The sequence below is a fragment of the Centruroides sculpturatus genome, unplaced genomic scaffold, assembly GCF_000671375.1.
Source record: "Centruroides sculpturatus isolate CEXI.00-Female unplaced genomic scaffold, Cexi_2.0 scaffold1408, whole genome shotgun sequence".
In the NCBI taxonomy this organism is placed as follows: Eukaryota; Metazoa; Arthropoda; class Arachnida; order Scorpiones; family Buthidae; genus Centruroides; species Centruroides sculpturatus.
This window is the reverse complement of record NW_019386477.1, coordinates 6217-29143: the sequence shown is the minus strand read 5'-3', so window position 1 is coordinate 29143 and position 22927 is coordinate 6217. Positions and strand designations below refer to the sequence as shown.

At 27.4% G+C, this 22927-nt stretch overlaps 1 protein-coding gene across 1 annotated transcript in view; it reads right to left on the bottom strand.

Annotated features, from left to right (window-relative positions):
- The window catches only part of LOC111615101 (WD repeat-containing protein 47-like), a 49075-nt gene extending 28508 nt beyond the window's left edge, over nucleotides 1-20567 (bottom strand). The window contains exons 1-5 of the mRNA XM_023356496.1: nucleotides 18762-20567; nucleotides 15305-15458; nucleotides 10975-11159; nucleotides 8461-8630; nucleotides 6946-7116 (exon numbers count right to left, since the gene is read on the bottom strand). Of these exons, the coding sequence (XP_023212264.1) occupies nucleotides 6946-7116; nucleotides 8461-8630; nucleotides 10975-11159; nucleotides 15305-15458; nucleotides 18762-20545 (2464 nt within the window). The 5' untranslated portion in view covers nucleotides 20546-20567. The remainder of the gene's footprint in view (nucleotides 1-6945; nucleotides 7117-8460; nucleotides 8631-10974; nucleotides 11160-15304; nucleotides 15459-18761) is intronic.
- Between the last annotated feature and the right edge of the window lie 2360 nt (nucleotides 20568-22927).

Below are 22927 nucleotides of genomic sequence, written 5' to 3'. Positions count from 1 at the left end.
CAAAAAAATATACGTATTTTGGAAATGTTGAGTCGAATTAGTCTAGAATCGATTAATTTTATGAAAGAAAACCTTTCAAACAGCCGTAGTCCGTAAACTATGATTCCTACAAAATTGATTCATAAAGAACGGAACGTATCTACCGTCTTATAGGGGGATCTACTGTACTTCTTTACTACAGTCTCAGAACTGTGGCAAATACATAAGCTATAGTGATTGCATTACCAGTAACTAGTTTACTAGTAAATTAGAAAAATTATACCCTTAATTAAAATTAATTAAGAAAATTATATTAATTTTTTCACTGGTATTTCGGTAAAAGACCTCTTAATTAACCTGATATTAATTTTCCTAAAATTCCTATGGGAAATACCTGTGGGAAGATTTCCCTTTTTTCTCACCCCATACCATACTAAAAAACAGTACAGGTGGTGATGGGTCATTCCATTTGTAATTTAAGGTTACTAAAAGGGATTTTCTAGTCTGTTTATAACTTGATTCCCTGTATTATACTCCAAAAACTGATCTTGTTTTTGCTTTCAAGATAGCTGAGATGCAAAAGGAAACTTCTTGCAATTCTTGATTTAAAATAGATCATAAATACATGCTGACTGAAAACATGACTTACATAGTGAGTAATATTCTTTTCAGTTTCTTTACAAACATTATCAATGTTTTCATAATGGAATGATAATCATAATTAAACTGGATTAAGTGCAAGACTCTAGAAGCTTGTTTTTAACTTTGTGTGTTTTTGGTTCATTAGAGTGCACTTTATTGATGCTGGAATCATATTTCATGAAATTCAGATATCGGAATCTTTATTGAGAGATTAATTAAAACAAAAACAAAAGAATGCATTAATAAAATTATAAAGATAGTTATAGATAAAAAAATATATAAAAATAGAAAATACCATTTTCCCTAATACAGTATGATTTATGTTTATTGTAGTAATGAGTAAAAATTTGCCATGGGAATACTTCAAGTGCACAAGAGAAAGAGATGCTGGAGTATATATATATAATGCTAATAAATATATACTAAAAATGTAGTAGTAGTGTTCAAATTTATAGAGCCAAGATTCACTTAGTTCTGACAAATTAAAAGATTGAAAACAAGGCAAAACTGTTTCTTTAACAATCAATTAATGATAGTTTTTGATTTCTATGCACAATATTCATTTTTGTTTATATATAGTAATACAGTAAAATCTCAACTTAGTAGACTTCAGATTTAATAGGCAAAATTTCCAGTCTGTATGTCATATATGAAAATTAGCACCATGGTAATTTTAAAATGCTTTCTATATGTAATTAAATTAACAGGTTATTTTTATCAAATCCAAGAGTCACTGCTGTTAATTATTATGCCTTTTTGTCCTTTTTAACTATTTATAATTTATTTTGTATACTAGTACTTTCTATACATTAACAGGACTTATTATACTGGAAAATTATGGATTCAGATATCTAGTTTTAAAATGATTTTTGAAAAAGTCTGGGATGAAAAAGTCCGAAACACACGTTTGAAATGTATGTGTTCAGGTGAACTAAATAAAGAACATTATTTTTGAACTGTAAGACTAGATATCTGAATCCATAATTTTCCAGTATAATAAGTCTTGTTAATATATAGAAAGTACTAGTATACAAAATAAATTATAAATAGTCACTGCTGTTAACTTCACATCACAATGGGAGTGTCTTGATATATCATCATCCAAAGACAAATAAATAAGAAATTATTTCTGTGTTTTTTTTTTAATTTAAAATTTATTTTCTTTTTAAGAACATCATTTATTTTTTATTTGCTTAAATACAATTAAATTTAATGTATTTAATTATATTACAATTGTAAATTCGTCTCTGTAATCCAAAAACACACTTTGGTAGACGTATCTTACAGCAATATGTATTTAATAAATGTATTTTCCAAAAATTTTTATTTATTTATTTCAATTTAGATCATATACAGTAGATCCCCCTATAAAACCGTTTCCTATAGTTATGATTCCTATAAAAATTGTGGCAGTATCCGTAAACAACGGTAAAAATAACTCCTATAATACGTAAAACGTCATCGGGCAGCCGAACTACTTTCCCGCCGTCCGTAGCGCCACGCTACGGACGTTTAGGCGGATAAATTGAGTTTAGTATCGTCTGTTCATATAATTATATATAAATTAGGTACTGTACATATAATTATATATTAATTATATATAAATTAGGTACTGTATATATAATTATATATTAACTTAATTTATTGTAACTTTATTATAATTAAATATATATTTTTCGCCGTCTAGCGTCACGCTACGGCGAGTTAGGCGACCTATCGTCTGTCCAGTACTGTAATTTTATACATTTCTTGTGAAAGAAACATTTCTTATTTAACGGCCATAAAAATTATTTATATTAAGGATGTCTCCAAAGGTCAACGAAGTTTTCGCAGAAAAATAATATCAGAAATCGCGGCCGCGGTTTGATGCGCTGTTCCGCGACGAAACCAAGCTTTAGCAACGGGCGTAGTCGAACGGTACACACTCGGTAAGCAATCCTACAATTTTTTGTTTATAACGTAGTTTATACGGATTATTTTCAAAAAAATATACGTATTTTGGAAATGTTGAGTCGAATTAGTCTAGAATCGATTAATTTTATGAAAGAAAACCTTTCAAACAGCCGTAGTCCGTAAACTATGATTCCTACAAAATTGATTCATAAAGAACGGAACGTATCTACCGTCTTATAGGGGGATCTACTGTACTTCTTTACTACAGTCTCAGAACTGTGGCAAATACATAAGCTATAGTGATTGCATTACCAGTAACTAGTTTACTAGTAAATTAGAAAAATTATACCCTTAATTAAAATTAATTAAGAAAATTATATTAATTTTTTCACTGGTATTTCGGTAAAAGACCTCTTAATTAACCTGATATTAATTTTCCTAAAATTCCTATGGGAAATACCTGTGGGAAGATTTCCCTTTTTTCTCACCCCATACCATACTAAAAAACAGTACAGGTGGTGATGGGTCATTCCATTTGTAATTTAAGGTTACTAAAAGGGATTTTCTAGTCTGTTTATAACTTGATTCCCTGTATTATACTCCAAAAACTGATCTTGTTTTTGCTTTCAAGATAGCTGAGATGCAAAAGGAAACTTCTTGCAATTCTTGATTTAAAATAGATCATAAATACATGCTGACTGAAAACATGACTTACATAGTGAGTAATATTCTTTTCAGTTTCTTTACAAACATTATCAATGTTTTCATAATGGAATGATAATCATAATTAAACTGGATTAAGTGCAAGACTCTAGAAGCTTGTTTTTAACTTTGTGTGTTTTTGGTTCATTAGAGTGCACTTTATTGATGCTGGAATCATATTTCATGAAATTCAGATATCGGAATCTTTATTGAGAGATTAATTAAAACAAAAACAAAAGAATGCATTAATAAAATTATAAAGATAGTTATAGATAAAAAAATATATAAAAATAGAAAATACCATTTTCCCTAATACAGTATGATTTATGTTTATTGTAGTAATGAGTAAAAATTTGCCATGGGAATACTTCAAGTGCACAAGAGAAAGAGATGCTGGAGTGTGCAAATTGCTTAAAACAATCAAAGCAGTTGGAGGAAGTACTAGTGGACTGCATAATCACCTCATATGACGTCATGATATAAACATATTGAAAAGAAAATCTGAAGAGACAGCCAGAAACAGTGCACAAAGTGAATCTAATAAAAAAATAACTATGTTTTTCAAGAAAGAAAATGACAAGTCTTTACCTGCAGTATACCTCGTATGGCTTCAGTTGACAGACTGCCATTCTCCAAATTTTGCACATTGAAAGACCCAAGTTGACTTTTCTTTGCAAGCAAATATGCAAATCTTCCTAAATCTCCCCATTCAATTAAAAAGATGATCAAAGATATAGCAGAGAGAAAAGTTTGAGGAGAATCCTTCAGTATATCTTGTGACAAATGGACATCACCTAACAACTGTTGATATATAAATGTTAATCTCCATGCAAGTAACAACTTTTGGAATTTAGATTTGATTCGCACACATGGATCTATGTGCGATGAAAAGTGCATTGAACTTTTAAATATCAGATTAAAAGAATTCAATGTCGATTATAACAACCCAATTTCAATTAATATAATTACCTCTTTCTAACCTGTTACCGGTGTGTCTACTAACTCTTAACGATCCAAAACGAACCAAAACTAACGTTTTCGAACCCTTAAACGGTTCTTCTTCAGGTTTTTTTCGAATCTCTGATGGAAAATACGAGCTGCATTTTCCATCAGAGATTCGAAAAAAACCTGAAAAAAAAACCTGAAGAAGAACCGTTTAAGGGTTCGAAAACGTTAGTTTTGGTTCGTTTTGGATCGTTAAGAGTTAGTAGACACACCGGTAACAGGTTAGAAAGAGGTAATTATATTACTATTCTCTGGTGTTGTGGTAAAGATGAGTAGCCAATTTCAATTGTCACGGATGGAGCTGCAGTGATGAAAAAAGTGTCAAGATTAGTCAATGTAAACAGCCAAATGTGCACTTAGCAGTAACAAAATTTTTTAGAAAAAAGGCCATGTTAAAGAAAACAGTACTGAACCCATACACTCGGAACTGGATGATGAAGATTCTGAAATATCAGACAATGAATCTGATGATGGAGAATTTGAAGTGATACAGGAAAGTCCTGACGACACTATGTTTCACAGGGATGTTTTCCAAGATGAAACTGAATTTTTTAATTAAGAAAATATGAAATGTAGTCAAAACATTTTGAAAATCACCACTCAAAAATAGCATTCTTCAGAAGCATATTATAGATAAATTAGGAAAAGAATTATCTCTACTATTAGACTCAAAAACACGTTGAAACAGTATGTCGACCGTACTGGAATGTTTTTCATAAGTCCGAAATTCTGTCAGAAAAAGTCTAATTGATATTGTTTAGATATAACTTTTTCTGAAAATGAACTTGAATTGCTGTCTAATACAATGCAGTTATTACAACCTATAAAAGTAGCAGTCAAACCACTTGTTGCAAAAACACAAATTTGTACATTGCAGATCTAACATTAGAATTTCTGACAGAAGTATCAAAATGGGATTCTTTCTGTGTAACAAACTAAAAAAAAAATTATTTTTCATGTGAAAGAGAGACAAACTATTTATTCTGATATTTTAAAGTATCTACATAACCCAGAGAAATTCAACAAATAGATGTCACATGAAATATCCAATATTATGTTAACAAAAATATAATTTTGAATGGGAATATAGGAGATAATCAATCACTTATCAGAAAATGAATATGAATCAAGACCTGGGAATGTCACTGAAATTAGTTCAAACTCAGATTCTGGTGAGAGGTGTTCATTTGCTTACACCACCATCATCTTCTGATGTGGAGACAAGAACAAAGTGCACAATAGAAAAGTCAAATTTAACAATAAAAGAGAAATTGAACTTATTCAATTAAATATAAAACAAGCATAGACACTGATAACAGTAATATAAGTAAATTTAAGTGTGAAAGATATAGTTAAGAAAGAAATGAATTATTCTGTAAAGCAAAAAATACAAGGAACGTATCATAAAAAGGTTGTCAATGCTCTAATGACAGTAATCCAACTAGTATTGACTCTGAGATAGCTTTCTCTAATGCAGCTACCATTTGTATGAAAATTAGATCTAGATTAGATGACAAGAGCATAAATGTATTATGATTTTTAAAAGCCTACTTTCAAAATAAAGAAAAATGTAATTAATAATCAGCATTATTTCAATGTCTGTTATGTCATAATAATTGTTATTACAAGAATGTTGTTCCTCTAAACTGATAGAAAACATTCCTGTGAAATTAAACTTCTCATTTGTACATACTTAATTTTAATTACACAAACATATGTACACAAGTAAAACAGATAAACTAACGATTTGTCAATTTTTTAACACTTGCATTCGGAAAATCTACTTTATTATATAATGGATTTTTGGCTTTAATGGATATCCTCTTCATCCAAATTAGTCTGTTNGGACTTTATTCTTGTTTATTAAGAGTAAAATTTGTTCTATAATGTGACTAGCACATCTGAAAAGTTATCAAGAAATATAGTCATAAAAATTCTGCTTTTTTAATAGTGTGGATCATCCTTTCAATTCTGGTTGATACAAAAGTCACAGTAAGCAAAAAAGTAATCTGTCAAATAACTTTCTATATTAATGAATAAAAATGTTTGGCAAATGGATTGGTGATTGCTATAAAAAGCCAGGGTGACCCCAGCATTTAGCAAATTACTCCACAATTCACTATGCTGAAAATGTTCTCTTTCTGCATTTAGTAGTGTAAATGAATTTCACACTAAATGAATAAAAACTGCTTTTCAGTTTTTCATTCATTTTCATTACTTGCTGTCAGGTGGGAGCTAACTTTTAGAATGACTATTCTTTCACCTGACAAGTTTCAGAGGAAGGTGACAAATGATTTTATATACTGATACAGTATGTGACAGGTCCATCAAAAAACAAGTAAAACTTGATCAGTTTTTGAAAGTATATGACTTAATTTTAGACTGGATTTACTTTTCATTTTATATGTTGTTCAAATGTATTCTACATACCAATAATTTGAAACTTTGTTAAGAATTACATACACAAATTCAGTTGTACAGTGTTAATTTGTGTTGCACCATATTTTTTGTTGTTTACATTCATTCTGAAAGCAATTCAAAGTAGTTTCAGTTGTACACTTTTCTCACTTATACAATATTGAAAAACGTATAAATGGGGTGCAACTGTATTAAGAGAAAATATCTTAAAAGCATGATACAAAAAAAAAGAAAAAAAAAAAAAGAAAAAAAAGAAAAGTCAGAAACAGAAATAATTTTCAGAATTTTTAAAATTTGAATATTTACCTGAATGTCCAGACAGTGCTTGAAATGGAGTAGCAGTTTCACAATCAGTGACATAAATTTTACAATCACCAGCCCCTCCACTAATTAAAAGACTTGATCTATTACTGGCATCTTCAACAAAGCACATATCTCTAACTGTACCATCATGCATAGTTAATTCTGCATCATTACCTATTATTATAAATATAATTATTTTAAAATAACTAAATACGTAAGTAATTTAAAAAATGTTTTCTTAAAATATAAAATTAAAATATAACATGAATATCATTGAAATAAAATTCATGCTTTTCTCACACTTTGCAGCACTAATTATCTAATAAACAAACGTTTTTGGTCACATTCAGGAGCCTATGTCAGGTTAAGTTGATGTGAAATTGAATGTATATAGCAGGTTCAATTTTGTATCAGCTTAACCTGATGCAAGTCCCTAAATGTGGCCAAAAACGTTTGTTTATTAAACAGTTAGTACTGGAAAGTAAGAGAAAGAGGTGAATTTTCTTTAAATTCTGATATAAAATTCTATTTAAAATTAATCAGTATTAATTAATTCTGGAAAGACAGTAAAAAATAAACTGCAAATTTTACATTTACTTTAGATAAGTGAGCAGAAATTTTTAATTTTCAAGAGAATGACTTAATTAAAGATGAAGTCAAGTTCATCTCAAGAATGTTTACATTAAATTTACTTTAATGACTTCTTAAAATGTAAGTTGACTACTTTTGATTAATTTAAAACAAGGAGTTGTAAAAATATCTAATTATAAACAATAAATCCACAAACCAAATTTTTAATTAAAGTCAAACAATCTTCCATATTATCGACTGTAATAACAGTAATTTTAGTCTTATTACAGCCCAATAATAAGGCAGATTGGTTGGCTTTAATTAATAGAATTAGCATTTTTAATTCTATATGTTCAATTCCAAAATATTTGTCAGTCATTACCAAATACAATTTATTTGATAATAATACATAATAGTTTGTTAGCATTGTTTATGTAATCAAGCAGTAACTAATGACAAAATAAAATTGATTATTACTCAGGAAGACAATTTTACAAGCTCATATTCAACATGAGCATTCTACATGATATACATAAACAATGAAATAATGCATTAAATTTTTTTATCTTTGTCCTTAACTAATGATAATAAAACTCAGTAAAACATTTCTAATTTAATTTAAACATTAGAAATTATAAAATTGTAATTTTTACATTTAAATGTGTTTTCCTCTTAAACTGAAATTCTGAATTAATAATGTTTTCAAAAGATATATATATTTTTTAAATTATACAAAATATCTAGTTAAAATAAGATTAAGAATTATGAAGATATAGTATTTTATAGCCTTCAAAATTGTTTTTAAAATATATTTATAATTTTTAAATTTTGAAAAGCTTCAATAAACTGATATCATGAATTTTATTAATCTGATAAATACAATATTAAACAAGAAAACAAAATGATCAAATTGATATTTAAAATTGTTTTTAACAAATATTAAATTACCTTCAATATTGCTGGTTTCACTATTAAATCTCATTAATTTTACAGTTTTATCATTTGATCCTGTTGCAAGAAGATTTCCATTGTTGTTCCACGTTAAACAATATATTGAACCTTTATGATGTTTTAATCTTTTAAACAAAACTGTAGGTTGATGAGCAATATGTTCATCTCTGAAAATATTGAAATTTTAAATAAATTGTAAATATAAAAATATCAAAAACTTTCAATTTTTATTAATCATAAATCATATAGTTTAATCCAATTTATACATTTTTCAGTTGTATATTTTTAACAATTATACATTAAAAATTTTCTGAACTGTACTTTCTCTATTATAAATCATTTCAGTTATGTTTTTCATTTATATAATTTTGCACTTATACATTGTATCTTTTGGTATGCAACAGTACTTTTTCTTACTTATGCATTATTTACTTTAAAATTTAAAACCTTCAAGTCATTATTAAAAAGTGAAAAAGAAAACTATTCACTTAAAGTTGGTCTATACTGACAAGGGAGAATATTCAGCTAAAGATTATTTGGCAGATTAATTCTTTGACTTTTTCATATGCCAGCAAATATAATAAGCAAAGAAAATTTTATGCAGTTTCCAACAAGTTTATGTAGTTTTCCAATTTAGCAGGAGTCACACTGCCTGTTGCAAAATTCATAATTTATGAAAATTTTATTTATCTGGCAATTACTTCCATCATCTGATGATTGGAGTGGCAAATAGCTGCAGAGCAGTCCACAAAAAAAGATTAACTTTGAGAAGGCTTTCAAAACATGGGCTGAGCAGCCATGAAGAATTCAGTTTTGACAAAAAAGTATTTGATATATACCACGTAAATATATCATACTATATGGACTTTATTCTTGTTTATTAAGAGTAAAATTTGTTCTATAATGTGACTAGCACATCTGAAAAGTTATCAAGAAATATAGTCATAAAAATTCTGCTTTTTTAATAGTGTGGATCATCCTTTCAATTCTGGTTGATACAAAAGTCACAGTAAGCAAAAAAGTAATCTGTCAAATAACTTTCTATATTAATGAATAAAAATGTTTGGCAAATGGATTGGTGATTGCTATAAAAAGCCAGGGTGACCCCAGCATTTAGCAAATTACTCCACAATTCACTATGCTGAAAATGTTCTCTTTCTGCATTTAGTAGTGTAAATGAATTTCACACTAAATGAATAAAAACTGCTTTTCAGTTTTTCATTCATTTTCATTACTTGCTGTCAGGTGGGAGCTAACTTTTAGAATGACTATTCTTTCACCTGACAAGTTTCAGAGGAAGGTGACAAATGATTTTATATACTGATACAGTATGTGACAGGTCCATCAAAAAACAAGTAAAACTTGATCAGTTTTTGAAAGTATATGACTTAATTTTAGACTGGATTTACTTTTCATTTTATATGTTGTTCAAATGTATTCTACATACCAATAATTTGAAACTTTGTTAAGAATTACATACACAAATTCAGTTGTACAGTGTTAATTTGTGTTGCACCATATTTTTTGTTGTTTACATTCATTCTGAAAGCAATTCAAAGTAGTTTCAGTTGTACACTTTTCTCACTTATACAATATTGAAAAACGTATAAATGGGGTGCAACTGTATTAAGAGAAAATATCTTAAAAGCATGCTTTACAACTAACAATAATATGCTATTTTTGTACAGTGATTAAAATAATTTTAATAAATATTCTCAAACTGTTTCAAAGTTACAAGGTAATTCAAAATCATGTAGAGAAGTGTAAAATATTATAAGAAATAATATATAAATAAATTTATCATAAAAGAACCATACTGCCAAATCAATACTTGCAGTTACGTGTTAGATAAGAAAACACCAAATACATATACACAACTAAGTCTGAAACCAAATTACACTGTATTTATTATACAGGGTCTTTCAAAATTGATGCTACCATTTTAAATTACTATATGTTAATTATTATATCTAAGAAATATGTGATGTACACAATCAATCAAGTAACTGTCTGAATATCATTTCCCACCTATATCTAGGAAGAGTGTAAATGAAAATAGTGACTCCACAAAAGAGAAGGTGTTTTGTGTTTTGCAGTTTTCAAAGTTGGAATCACTAATCATTGTGCAACAGAGTAATCTGCAGGAGAAGTGGGAGGAGTGACAATGGATATGCTTCAGTGACTGTGGAAAAAATTTGAGTATCAGTTAGATGTATGCTGTGTGACATGAGGTGCACACATCAAGAAATTACAATGGGCAAATGTGAAACTTGGACACTTTTCCAATATTTTAATGTACATTACAAAATTCTGAGATAATAATTAACATAATTACAATCATGTAAAATGGTAGCATTCTTTTTAAAAGATCCTGTATTAATTAGTCAAGTTCTAGCTTAAAAGTTAGTCTGGCAATTTAATTAATTAATTTAAAAACACAAAAAATTAAAATAGTTTTCATATATATATATAAACATAATCTTATTATTAAATAAGGTTAAGTTTATATACCTTAAATCATTCAATTTAGGATAAGAACAGATACGTAATGTTTTTGAATTAGATCCAATAGCATAAAATCTTCCACTAGGATGAAATTCTCCAGTTCTTATTGCTTGTGCATCTTCTAATCTTGTAACGGGGAGAAAATGTGGTCTCTTATCATCTGGAGGAGGTAACTGTGCAATAGGAGATTGCTAAAGTATAAAAGAATCAATTACAAAGAGATGCAGTTATAATCTTTAATTAAATATCTAAAACATATGTGATATAACATTTATATTCAACAAAATTTAAATAGTTCAATTAAACAGTTTTTAATAGACACATATTTATTGCTATTGAATCAAATAAATCTATAATAAAAAAATAATAAATTCAGTCCTCAAGTCATTAATATATAATTATCTGACCTACTATTAATCATTAAAATAACACCAAAAAACAGTTTACTGTTTTATCTGTTGAAGTCTTGATGTATGCATTCTTGCAGTATTACTGTATATATATTTTTAATGTTATTTACTATTTTGAATGATTTGCTCAGAAAATCAGAATCAAACTATCTTTTTTTATATAAATTCTAAATTATAACTTTTAAAGTTACTACATTCAACATTAATGTTATGTAGAAATAAATATTGATTGAGTTTTTATAAACAAACTTTTTAAAATAGGTTTTCTGTTTAATATTTACTGAATTAAAACTTTAATCATTGAAAGTAATATCAAAGAAATATATTCAGAATTTGTCAATCTTGCATACATTTTGTGTGCATTTTGATGTTGTGTTTGAAATCCTCCCAACTTTCAATTATATTCAGAACTATAAATCAGAACTATAAATCAAATATTCATATTTCAATATTCAGAACTATAAATCAAATAAATTATCAAAACTACTACAGGTTTCTTTCTTCATTAACTTTTTACTATCAATATAAGTAATCACAAGTAAAGAAACATCCAACAATCAACTAAATGATCGGGTTACAACTGTGCTAATTTTAAATAATTAATACAAATTAGTGGAATTGTAGCCCGATCATTTAGGCGATCGTTGGATGTTTCTTTATACATACTGGGTTTTGTGTACTTTGTTATACTTATATAGTAAATTTGATTTATAGATATTAGAAATATTACCTTTTAGAAACTTTAATAATTAGAATTTAATTTTTTATATTAATCATCAAGTCCACAGGTCTAAATTTTGTCTTTTTATTTATTCCTTTTTCTTCCAATAAAATTAAATATAATGTTTCTTAAATATTTAAGCACTCTCCTAAGTCTATTTTGTAAACTAAACCTGCCCAATGTTTAGATATCTTTACCTTCAACTTTTTTCAATACAAATTCATTAAGACCTTGCCTTTATTAAAACTGTTTAACATAAAAGAGTTAAATATATAAATTATAATTTAAATTTTCAAAAATTGTTTAATATTTTCTAAAGAAAAATATTTGTTTGACTAATGTTTGAAATTTAAGAGGACAGTAGAGTGTCGATTATCTGAGTCAATTGGGGACTGGGTTGTTCGGAAAACCGATTATGTACAAAAAAATACATTATTAATATAGTATATTAGTATATCCCAATAACAGTATATTAATATATCCCAAGTTTAAATTTTTCTCCATTGCATATCGCTTCCCAATGAATTTTCGTTGATGTTAAGCCTAACGAAAATTTTTATAATAATAATCGTGGCTATTGTATTGTTAAAAACGATTTCTTTATTTTGTACAAACAAAATAAATATATTGAAAAATATAAAAACAAAACCATTATACTTTAGAAGTTAATCTAGTATCGAAAACTTTCGATTCAGCATGACACAGTCCGACTGGAATGCTTTCGGTTAACCGATGTTTCAGTTGATCGGCATTCAGATAATCTATGCTCTACTGTAATTAGTTCTTGGCTAATTAGATTTATCTCTTTTCAGTTTGTTAAACATTAAAGTTTGTATTATTTAAATAGGAATAATTTTAAAGTTATTAAGTTTAAATGATAAAGTTATTGGCCACCAGACAATAATTAGCCATTTCAAATTTTAACCTGTTTGATAAAAGGTTTGTTCTACAAAAGCTATTCTAGAAATATTGCTTGGTAGTATTAATACAAGTTTCTGCTGTCAGTAGCTAGAAAAACCCCCAGGTTTTTCTGTTGTTGGGTGTGGGCTGTAATTACGCAACTTTGCATTTTTGTAAAATAAGACAAATTTTGGATTAAATCTTTAAACATGAGATCAGCCAAATTGTTTTAGACTGTTCATGACAATATTGGCCTAACGGAAAGATGTTTAACTAATTTTATTATACAAATTCCCCTCATAACCTGAGAAGTAAAATTTTGTCTCCAAATACATAAAAAAAAAAAATTTTCAGAGCTTAAAGAGTTAAACGAGTGACATTTGTAATTTCTATATGTTGGTAATAGAAAAAAAATGCAAAAAATGAATTCATCAATAAGTATAATATTTCCTACTTAATATTTTTGTTACATCAAACAATTTTTAAAATAAACACTTTCTTAAGTACCAAATAACTATACCGTTTACCCTATTAATAATGTAATATTAAACTCTTAAGCATATATTTTTTTTAAAATTAATTAAAAATCTACTAATTTGAGGTAGATAATAAGGACTTATCACACCAGTTATAATAGCACAAACACCCAGGTATCAATGGAATACATTTAGAATACAATACATCTTGTTTTTATTAAATGTATTCCATTGATACCTGGGTGTTTGTGCTTATTATAACTGGTGTGATAAGTCTTTATTATCTACCTCAAATTATTAGATTTTTAATTAATTTAATTATACCAAGAACAAAAAGCAATATCTTTATATATTTTTTTTTAATTTACTAACCGATGATGGCAATTTTTAAATATATTTATACAGAATAAAAAAGATAATTATTCTAAAATAAACTAATTTTTGTGTGAGTCCTTAAAATATTCATTTTTTTTGTTTCTACTAATTATATACCATTCAAAATAGAAAAATCAAAAAGTCTAATTTGCATGAAAAATTCTGAAAAATAGATGATTACTAAATTTTATGTCCAGTAATTATATTATTGAACATATAATATTAAACTACTTGAAATGTTTATCATTAATAACTTACATACTATGAATTCCTTACTTTATAGAAGCCTTTTATGAAAAATATTTCTATAAAGTAATAAGTTTTTACAATACAATTACATAAGAATTTGATAAAATAATCTGACTCCATCGTTTTAAATTATTAATTTTTTTGTAATAAGTTTGTAGTTTATACTACCTATATAAATACAGAAGTCAAAATATGTATGTATAGTAAAGGATTCTACACCATTCAATGTATCTGCACCAAATTTGGCATAAATACCTTTTAGCATACTATAAAAAATACTATGGGTGTCCCCATTCCTATTAACTTAAACTTGTGCAAAGTTTTTGTGTTTTGCAGTTTTGTTATTGTAAATACTCAGGTTAATAAATGAACATTTTAGTTTTTATTACTGTTTTATGACCATTGTTTTTATCACAATCTCCTACCCATCCTCACCAAACCCTCAAAAGACCAAGCAACATTGGGCACATGCAGTTAGTTTCATATACATAAAATATATGTTGGTATGGATTCTTTTCTAACATTTAATATTTCATTTTCTAATAATTCTATAAGCCAAATTTGGTGCAGATACACTGAGTGGTATAGAATCCTTTACATACATACATACATATTTTGACTTTTGTATGTATATAGATGTTATAAACAACAAACTTATTACTTTATAGAAATATTTTTCATAAAAGGCTTCTATAAAGTAAGGAATTCATAGTTTGTAAGTTAATAAACATTTCAAGTAGTTTAATATTCTCCAATTCAGAAAGTTAATAGCAAAAATAAAAAATTATAAAAGTAATATTAGAATAAAAAGGCTTCTATAAAGTAAGGAATTCATAGTTTGTAAGTTAATAAACATTTCAAGTAGTTTAATATTATATGTTCAATAATATAATTACTGGACATAAAATTTAGTAATCATCTATTTTTCAGAATTTTTCATGCAAATTAGACTTTTTGATTTTTCTATTTTGAATGGTATATAATTAGTNTTAATATTCTCCAATTCAGAAAGTTAATAGCAAAAATAAAAAATTATAAAAGTAATATTAGAATACTAGACAATAAACAGTCAACAATGATAAAAATCAATGAATAAAGCCATAGAAAATAAATGATAAGAAAAACCATAAAAATTCACACACAACACAAAAAAATATTTCTCATTGTATTAAAATCTGATGATAATTGTTAGAAATTATGCTCACCCTTGTACCTCCAATAGTAGTTTGAACAGGTGATGCATTATATGCAGTTGGTGGAACATTCTGGATTATCCGTGAAGTATTTGTCATTCCAGGACCTGTGAGAGTTGGTGGAACAGAATTTATATTGGTTCCATATGCATTAACAGGGGAATGACTGAAATAAAATAATTTTCTTTAACAGGATACATAAATATTCAAAAATCATTCATTTTAATATGATAGTAAATTTATCAAATTGATCTGTCTTTATCATCACACTTCCACCCATTTACACTCCTAAATTTGTATTCCACTTAGAATTTCATGATAAATGTAACAATGGTAAGCTAAAATAACCAAACTTTTAATATGGTTTTCATTTTAATGTTTTTCCTTATTACTTTTCATCCAGGTAGAGCCTGGCTTATCTGCTAATTAAATATAAATAATGGATATAATTTTTAAAAATTTTCTTTGTCAAACAATTGAAAAACCAGCATTTGAAAAACATTATTTTTAAAATATAAATATCCAAACTCTATAGTTATATATTAAATCTGAACAATTACTGACTATATACATACTATATAGTCTTCATTACAAGTCCATATATACTATATAGTCTTCATATATTGGCTACATTACTACTATTATTACTACTAGTAGAAGTAATATAGTTGGATATAATTCAGCAATTGTTTGGCTTTAACATTTATTTTTCAAAAATCTAATAATATGTCCCATGTCTAAACTGCTTTTTATTGGTGGAATGCACATTTCTACTGTAACCGAATTTGAAATCAAATTTTTTTTAGAACAATTTCATTAAATTCATAATTATTTTTAAAGTCTCGTACATTCAAAAAATTACAATAGCCTAATTTAAAACTGATGGGTTTCATTTTTTATGCATCTAATTTTCAATATATAGGTTTATTAAAGAATTCCCATCTCATTGTTTTGGTTAAATAATTTACAAATTAATTCAGTTATGTCTTGTGATGTTATTATCATGTGTTTATATATATATTTGCAGTTTAAGTAAACTATTAAATTTAATGGACTGTTCTAAGAACGTTTTTAATTTGATTGCAGTTAGAGTAGAAGTATACATTCCACCAGTGAAAAATGTGCTACTTTAGTTTTTGTCATTTTTCTTTAACAAAAAGTACCTTTTTTTATAATAAAAACTTAAATGATGAGCAAAAGTGAATATTTTTTCATTTGACAAATCTTAACACAGTATATTGCATTTTGTAGTGTACTTTATTTAATTTATAACTGATTCATAGCCCTGGAAGTAATTAATTTCTTTAATTTAAATAAACAGAAACTCTGAACTATTACAAACTTAAAGCATTAACAAAATTCACTCAATCATGTGTGTTAAATGACTTTTCCACTAGAAGTTATATATATATATATCAATTTTACTAGGTGATGCATTCCAAATTCAAAAATTGATAAAATCGGGTAAGTTAAAATTATGTTACCACAGAAGCAAGTACAGGTATCCTTCATACAATACAGCATTTCTACAACACAATTTTGCTCTCATTGTATAGATATCCCCCATACCATACGGTTTCGCTCTAACATAGTTCAAGAATTTGGGAAATTCTCCATACAAATTTTCACAATTTTTAAGCGAAAACTCAATTATTCAATATTTGTTTTTATTCAAGTAAGAATGTGTGTTTTCTCAAATTTGCCTAAGATTTTAGAATATTGAAATTTTCAATTTGTTTTGTGCTTTTCATCAGATTTACCTTAATAAAAACTAATACTGTAATTTTTTTTTTTCTTTGTCCCAGCTTTCTTATCAACCAGGTGTTGTTGTCATTGCTTTCTGATTTTAGCTTTTAAGACTGTCACTGTGTTTTGTTTTTATACTTTAATCTTTGTATTTAGTAAAGTTTATTTAAACATTTTTAGGTAAGTGTTATTAAACTTTTTTATAATATTCAAAAAATCATACTATTCACTGACTAAATATATACATCTGAAAAGTTAATGATTGATTCAAGATATATAACATTGGGTCATTGAAAATGAAATAGTCATTTTTTAAAATTTAAACTTTCAGGTCTTGTAGTTCAACCATTATCCATGTGAACAGTGCTGTATGTTTGCAATTGGAAGAGCACACATATAATATGCGAATTTAAAAATGTAATCTCATTTATATTGTGAGTTCCACATGCTTAAGAGTACTTTTCTGAGGACATGGAAGAAAAGGAAATTGAATAATTTTCTTTTTCAAGTATAAGCAGGAACATAATGCAGCCAAAACAATCCAAAATACCAATAAAACTTTTGGTGAAAATTCCGTGAGTGAGCAAGTAACCAGGCATTAGTTTAAAAAACTTCATTCTGGAAATACAAATCTCAAAAATCAGAATCGAAAACCATCAACAAATCAGAACATCACCTGACTGTCCAGGAAATCACAGTAAGGTTGAACATACTGGACATTATTCAACCATTTCTTGACATCTAAACATGGTAAACATGTTAGGGAAAGTCAAGAAGTTTGACAAATGGATACAACATGAACTCAGAGAGATAAGGAGCATCATTTGGAGGTCTGCAGCTCTTTAATTATTTATCATAAAAATGAAAGTATTCAAATGAAATTCTTCCAAATTCACCTTATTTTCCAGACTTTTTGCCAACAGACTATCACTATTTTTTACATTTGGACAGTTTTTTGGCAAGGAAAGTCTTCAAGAATGAGGATGCAATAAAAAGTACAGTGGTACCTCAGGATACGAAATTAATCCGTTCCGAAACTGAGATCGTATCATGAAAATGTCGTAAGGTGGATCATCTTTTCCCATACGATTACATGTAAAACCAAATAATTCGTTCCAACGCGAAAAACATACTCAAATTAAAGCCAAGTAATACATTAAAAAATATAACTGTGGTAACAAACATAAATGAAAAATGCGAACTAATGTAACGTCGTATGGTGAGTTTTTGTTCGTATCGTGGAGCAAAAATATGTTCGAATTTCATGTCGTATCCTGAAAATTTCGTATGCTGGGGCGTTCGTAACCTGAGGTACCACTGTACCTTTAATGACTTTTTGGCTTCTCATTTTTGTGATTTCTATCAAATTGGCATTAATGCATTTCTATTGCATTGAAAAAAGTGTATTAATGTTGGTGGAGACAATTTTGATTGAATATGTGAGTTTTAAATTAAATTAATAAATGTTCAAAGTCAGAAGTAAAAATCATTATACAATATATTAGGTTGTTGTAAAATTCATTTACAACAACATAATATATGTAACATATACATTACTTTGACTTAACTATTGATACAATTACACAAATCATTACAAAACTCATTTATGATTTCTTGTAATAATCTATAATAATGATCTTAGTATAACTAACAGAAAATATAAAATAAATGTATCAGTTTTTAAATAATAATAATTATTTTTATATATGTAATTATAAATTACCTGGTTTGAATATTTGTATATGGAATAGAATTTGGTTGTGGCGATTGCAATTCTGGATTTTCTAACAATACACCTAAATTTTTTGACACAGGTCCTGAATATTTGAGAGTAGCAGATTTCATCTCATCATTTCTTGGAAGTACTGGTGAAGTCTGTGGAGGAGGAGTTGCAAATTTGTTCCCAACAGGCTTAGGAGTACTTGTTGTGAGTTGTTCAGAATGTGGATAATTTACTTGGTTCATTGTAGGTGTAATACTTGTATTAACAACATTATTTTCAATGTTATGATTTAAATTTACACATGATGATGAAACACCTGAATTAATTTCACGCATTAACTGTTCCCTTTGTTTTTCTTGAGCTTGTAATTCTTCTAGTAAATGCTGCTTCTGCCGTTGGAATTCTTTCCATAAATCTGATGAAGAAGTATCAGAAGGTAAAAGTGCACTCTGTTGACTTGATGTGTCACTATCTACTGATGTTTGTGAATCAGTTTTAACTGGTGATTTTTCACATTTTTGTGAATCAGTTATTATTTTTGAAGGTGTCTTTAACCCTGAACCAAGTTCTTTATTTCCACAAGATTTATTTTCTTCGTCATTCAGATTTTGTTTATCACTAATTTTTTGTGATGTGGTTTTATCTTTTGGAGATGGAGTTTCAAGAATTGCTTGTAAATCACTGTAACTAGTGCTAAATACATCACCTGCTTCAAACAAGCGATCCACAGATGTAATCATAGACTTTTTGCCTGTTAAATGGAAGCCAGCAAATGAACGAGACATGAGAGATAAATCACCCATGGAGAATGCCATCATGTTTCCTTTCTGACTGAGACCATCTAAATTTGGTGTTAGTGATCTTGACATAAAATCAGCAGAACGTAATCTTGTAAAAGGAGTAGCTGAATGCGGAAAAATTTTAGGTTTAATTGGAGTGACTAGAATCTGTTCAGACCATGATGCTTCAAGACAAGGTTTTTCTAATTGTTCCACATCTACACTCAATGTCTTCTGTTCAAATGGATAAGAAAATGTTTCAGGAGGAATACATTGTAACCATGATAGCAAACTTAGGTCAGAATCACTGAAGCCTGTGCCATTTAACAAATGTGCAAATTGCATTTCATGGGAAGCATTTGATGACGACGTCGCTCTCTGCTGGCAATACTCAACACATGATTCATATAAAATGCCTTTAATTATCAACTGTATGAGTCGATCACCCTTAGAGATTTTCTGATTAACAGTTGTCTTTTTATCGAATGGAAGAAATTTTTCTACAAGCGGATGAACTGCTTTAAAACAATTCACTCTGGCATTACTTGGATTCCAGTTTCTGTATTCAAAATGATCAGATAATCTAGGCAAAGTTAATAATAAACAAAGATTATTATAATCTTCTTTTGTAGGACAATACTTTTCAAGATCATTTAAGCATTTTACAACTTCTTCTACTGCAACGTCTAAACTTTGAACAGGTCCAGTTTCCGATCTTATGCATAATAACTCTATATATTTGTGTTTGATGACTACATAGTGAAACTGTTTGGAATCAAAATTATCAATACCTTCCAAAGGCTGAATGAATCCAAGAACATCATCCCACTGTCCATCCAGTATTAGTTGCCTCAGAAATAGCATATCATCTGAATACACACCATTGATAACACCAGTTTCTCTTTCAACTGATAACTGTGAAATACTTAATTCTCTATTTGATAAAAATTCCAGTACTAATCTAATGGCTTCTTCTTCTTTCAAAATTAGATGAGCAGATGGCATTTTTATGGAAAGCTGAAATTAGCAACCTGAAAAAAAAATTTTTAAATAAAATTAATAATAATATTCATTATCTTAAATGATCATTTTTAATATTAAATAGCTTTATTAGCTAAAACTTAAGAACTATTAATAAAAACTAAAGATACAAGAAAATAAAATGCATGTTAATTAAGGTATCTTGAAAAAATGTGATTATTGTTTCCATAATATTTAATTAATTCAATTATAATGGAAATATTATATCAAATGACACATTACTAGATGAAAAATCCAAATACTATCAAATATTTAATGTCCAGCAATGAATTTGAAAATAAACAAATATTTTCATCTACTTTCAGAGTAGCCATCATCACATATTCAAATTTAGAATCTGAATACATAACCTGATGAATGTATAATCTAATGATGGCCTTTAAAGGTATTTATAAGAAGTTATTTATAAACCATTTAATATCAATAAAATTATTAAAATGAATGGGTATAATCAAATAATTACCAATCCAAAAAATCTAGCAATGAGTTGCTTAACTTTCCTGACAACATTTGGTAGTGCCATCTGTTATCATATTTTACTTAAAAAACTTTTAATATTTTTAACTATTATAAATTGCAAAAAGCTTAATTTTGAGGGTAGGGATGGATTTTATAAAAATTTGTAAATGCTAATAATGAGTAAAATAGTCATTAAGTCTGACCCTGCTGGAGATACATATGACCCCCTTGACTTTTAATCACCAAAATTTAACAGCATCAAGCCCCCTAATAAACAAAATAAACAAACCTCTCTGCAAAATTTCAGAAATTTTCAACAAAAAGTACAGGTTATTAAGCTTCAGAGAGAGTGAACAAAATCATGCTCCCCACACAAACACACTAACATCCATACATACAGAAAAAACCCCTGAATTTTTTTTTTTTGCATTTCTTGACATTTCAAGGTCTCAAGTCCAAAAGTGTAAAAATCTTGGGGGTTCATTTATTGACTGATCACCATACTTTCCCTCTGTTATATATATCAGCCAGAAAAGTAAAATGCATAGTTAAATTAGGCAAATAAAGTGGATTGTTTTAATCTTGATCTCTGTTTATTATGGATAATTAAAAGAGACATGATAAAGATCGCTAGTCTTGCTACTATAAGAAGTAACCTTTACTTAGAAGTTATTTATTTTTAAATTCTTTGCTGGACATTAAAAGTTGACTTTATATGGAAATTTTAAAACAATATTATTGTATAAAGAAAAATCTCTTTTACTATCTTAACTGGCTGTAATTTTGTTTACAAAAATTCATTTCAGAAACATATTCTAAAATATTCTAATATCAAGCTATAGTCAAATACGTGTGCCGGGCTGTGAACGGCTCACGTATTTGTAAAATCTAAGTGACTTGTATAACATGGAATTCATATAAAACGGAATTATCAACAGTGTTATAGGGGGGTCAACTATATAACCAAATTACCAATTTTTCTGGGCTATATAAAAATTAATAAATAAACATGCTTTTAGAAGGGGGGAAAACAGAATATTATCATATTTCAATAATTTGAATTAAACAAATTGAATTAAATTAATAATTTAAAAGTATTTAAGCTGTATTAATTAAGAAATTTAAAAACAGTATCATAAAATATAAGTGTGATTATTATTTCACTTTAGCTTAATATAATTATTGTTTATTTCTATGCATCTTCTAAAATATTAAATCTTAAAATATAAAAGGTTTTAACATTATCTAACTTAATTTCAACAGAAAATGATGAATTTTAAAGAAAGTTAATTAAATATTATAAAACTTATTTGTGAGAAAATAACACTTACATACAAATTCATATTTTAAAAAGTTTATAATTATTTTAATAATAATAAATCTGTTAGTGTAAATAAAATAAATTAATATTTTAGTTAATTACAACCAATGTATTTTAAGGAGAATAGGAGATAACAGTATTACAAAAGGATGTTTTTAACTTCTAGAACAGAATTCTTTTACTATGCAGGATAAAAAGTCATTACTAAAAAATATAACTCAGATGACTGCATTAATTGGGAAATAGTACAATGCTACAGTAATAACAAAATGCAACAAGACAATCTGACAAATTTCAAAAAATAATCTTCTGACTTCCTATACTTTCATGTAAGGGGCTTCTTAACCTATAATAAAATAGCCATTAGTCAATACAATTAACTGAAAGGAACAGTATTGCAACAATGTAATAACAGATTTCAAGAGAGCTTTATTTTATGTGAAAAAATTATAATTAATTCACAAAATAAAATTTATACATTGTGAATACTTATTTTTATTTTTACAAAAATAAAAATTTCTGTAATTCCGTTAAGTTTTCATGTAATATTTATTCAATTAAAGATT